Here is a 3008-nt window from a genome sequence, read left to right as displayed (position 1 = left end):
CCTGGAACACCCTCTGCAGGTACTCGTACAGCCGCCGCCGCCACAGCTCCCGCCCCGCCTCGTCGCCCTCGGCCTCGCACGCCTGCAGCGCGTCAAGCAGCCTTACATTGGGGGCCGGGCAGGGTGGTGAAGGGCGGGGCGGAGAGGTAAAGGGCCGGATGGGCGTGCGTCAGCGGCGTTTGATGGTCTTGATGGATTTCCATGAGATGTCGACAGCAGAAGGCCGCATGCCGTTAACCCAGCAGGATCGACGCCATGTACTGGCCGAACTTACAGCGCAGACCCAGGGCCAGCCCTTTGCGGCCGCTGCCCGCACGCCGCCCCAACACTCTCATCAGCGGTCGCCGCCTTAGCCGTTGCAGCCGCAACCCCTGGACGTCCGCGCGCGCGCGCGGGCCCCGCCTGCGCGACCCCCCCGGCTCACCCTGGCACGACGTCTGCGGGTGCGACGCTGTCTAGGTGTGAGACCAGCAGGTCCAGGGCGCGCGCCTCATCAATGGCCAGCAGCAGCGCGGCCTTGCCCCCCAGGAATGAAAGGAGCCCGTGCTCCTGTGGGTTTGGGTGAATGAGTATTGTGTGTGTGTGGGGGGGGCGTGTGCTTTTATGTGTGTGCACGTGTGTGGCTGTGTGTGTGTTGTGTGTGTTGAGTGAGAAGACGGATGAGGTGCAGGATGATGGGGGCGCTTCTATGGTGGAGGCGCGGGCGGCACACACACAGGTGGAGGCTCTCGCTCTGTCCGAGGGTGGGGGTGCTGTGGTGGGTTTGGTTGCACGTTTGCCTGTGAGGGCGAGGGCCGCGCGCCACGGCGCCCTGCCAGCCAACGGCGCTCAGAGGGCCCCGCCGCAGCGCGGGGAGATATCGACCAAGCACACACAACCTGCGTCCAAAAACCTCAAAAAGAGGGCCTTGGCAGAGCTTCTCCTTCCGACGCCCTGCTGCCTCCCGACGAGCCCCCTCCAAGCCCGCCCCGTATCCGCCCAGCTCCCTCAGGCAACTGCATCCCAGCTGCCGCGCAGCTGCCCCCCCCTGCTCCCGCTCCCCATAAAAACGTGCCGCACCTGCAGGAAGTCGAACACGGATGGCAGCTGCAGGTTGAGGAGGATGGCCAGTGACAGGTCGGGGCGGCCCTGGGTCTTGTACAAGTGGGCAAGAGCCTGGGGGGCGAGAGAAGCGGGAGCGGCGGGGCAGGCACAAGGGCCTATCGTTGGAAGGGCGACTGATATGTGGGTCAGGGTGTCGGTCAACCGATGACGCGTTTGGCACGCCGTCAGTTGACCGGGCGATGGCGACGCGGTTGGTCGGTAGACCAGGTGTTTGGCAGGGCAGCAGAGCAGGCGTCCCGCGGGGCTGTCAAGAGGAGGGGCTCCCTAGGGTGATGCGGAGGCGTGAGAACGCCGCCTTGCGGGTCGACGATACGGGGTGCGACACAACCCTTTACACACATCACACAAAGAACATGCACCCGCCCACAAACACACACGCAAGCCACCCACACACACACGCCACCCACACACACACGCGTGCGACTAAGTACGTAGAGCCCACCTGCCACAGCTCCCGCGTCTCTCCCCCCGCCCGCCGCATGCGCTGCGCGATCGCGTCTATCAGCGCCGCCGGCTGGTACAGGCTGTTGGGCCACGCCTGCACCAGCCCCAGCAGCGCCCCGTGGTGGGCCGGGTCCACCAGCAGCGCCGCCATCACCAGCTCGTACGTCTGGGGGTGCAGCGCCGGCCGCTTGGTCGGCAGCACGGGCGCCAGCAGCGGCAGCTGGCGCGCCTGACGGGGTGCGGGGCAGGGGCCCAGGAGGGACGGGGAATGTGGATGGTGGGTTTGGGTGTGAGGAATAGCGTTGCTTTATTGAGCTTTAGCATGGGATCTTCATCTGATTCGAAGGGAGCATGCCTGCTACTTTTGTTTGGCAGTCGCAACAACACTGGAAAACGTTGCTGTGGGGTTGAAGGTCTTGGGGATGGGCGCAAAAAGGGTGGCGGGCGCCCCAACAAGGAAGTCAAGGGGGCACAGGGAAGCTACCAAGGGATGCGACGACCCCCAAGGCTGCCCTCAGACGCATGTTCGCCCCTCCAGCCTCCCGCGACCGCGCCCCTCCGCCGCCGCCCCGCGCCCCACCTGCCCGAATTCGTAGACCCATCTCTCCCAGAGGGCCACCTTGTCCTTGAGCAGCCGCGGCAGCAGGCCCGCGGCGGTGGCCCAGTCGCCGGCGGCGGTCACGTGTGCTAGATAGGCCTGCGTGCGTGTGTGCGGTTGCGCGTGTGCATCATGTATGAGTTTTGCGCGCGCACGCGCGTGTCTTTGCACAGACATGCATGCATGCACACACTCACACATCATACCAAGCGTCCACAGCACCTGCCCCAGAACACGCACGCGCACACATGTGCGAGCACACACACACACACACACACACACATGACACACACATGACACACAAAGCAGACCCGCCCACCTGCACGACGGCGTCCCACACTGAGGCGGGCAGCCCCCTCTCCCTCTCTGCCAGGGCCAGGGCGTCCTCAAACCTCATGTGCTCCAGCCGCCAGCTGATGCGGTCCTCGGCGTCACGGTAGCGCCCGATGACGATGTCCTGGCGGTTGAGGGCGGTTGGGGGCGGTTGGGGGGAATGCGCTTGGTAGCTTGGCCGCGGACGGCGGGACAGGAGCAAGGGCCACAGCGGCTTGGCAGTGGGTTCAGCGCGGCGGCTTTGCCCCGTGCCACCCCCTCCGCCCCCAGCTCCCTCGCCCCAACGCCTGGCGCGCAGGGCGGGCGCCCCGGGCGCCCCGCTGACCCCACCCCAAGCGGGCTTCTTGCCGCCGTTGATGAATGCGCGGCGCCTGGCTGCCCTGCCCTGCTCAAGAGCCGTGCGGCACCGACTCGCACGACGGCCCCTGCAGCAGGGGCCGTTTCCATTCAGAGCAGTCCGTGCGAGACACGGCCAGCCAGATCACAAAATCCGACGTTAGCCAACCTTGGGGGACACAATGAAGTACAT

General features: G+C 66.4%; 1 protein-coding gene across 1 annotated transcript; it reads right to left on the bottom strand.

The window, feature by feature from the left end:
- Nucleotides 1-420: 420 nt before the first annotated feature.
- MNEG_15749 (Vacuolar protein sorting-associated like protein 41) lies at nucleotides 421-2926 on the bottom strand (the record flags this gene model as incomplete). Its single annotated transcript, XM_014035780.1, has 6 exons — nucleotides 421-549; nucleotides 1060-1155; nucleotides 1547-1777; nucleotides 2129-2245; nucleotides 2466-2603; nucleotides 2897-2926. The coding sequence occupies 6 exons, from the start codon at nucleotides 2924-2926 to the stop codon at nucleotides 421-423; spliced, it is 741 nt and encodes a 246-aa protein (XP_013891234.1).
- Nucleotides 2927-3008: the final 82 nt, after the last annotated feature.

This window comes from Monoraphidium neglectum (assembly GCF_000611645.1).
Source record: "Monoraphidium neglectum strain SAG 48.87 unplaced genomic scaffold scaffold05629, whole genome shotgun sequence".
In the NCBI taxonomy this organism is placed as follows: domain Eukaryota; kingdom Viridiplantae; phylum Chlorophyta; class Chlorophyceae; order Sphaeropleales; family Selenastraceae; genus Monoraphidium; species Monoraphidium neglectum.
This window is presented reverse-complemented; position numbering and strand designations above follow the sequence as displayed.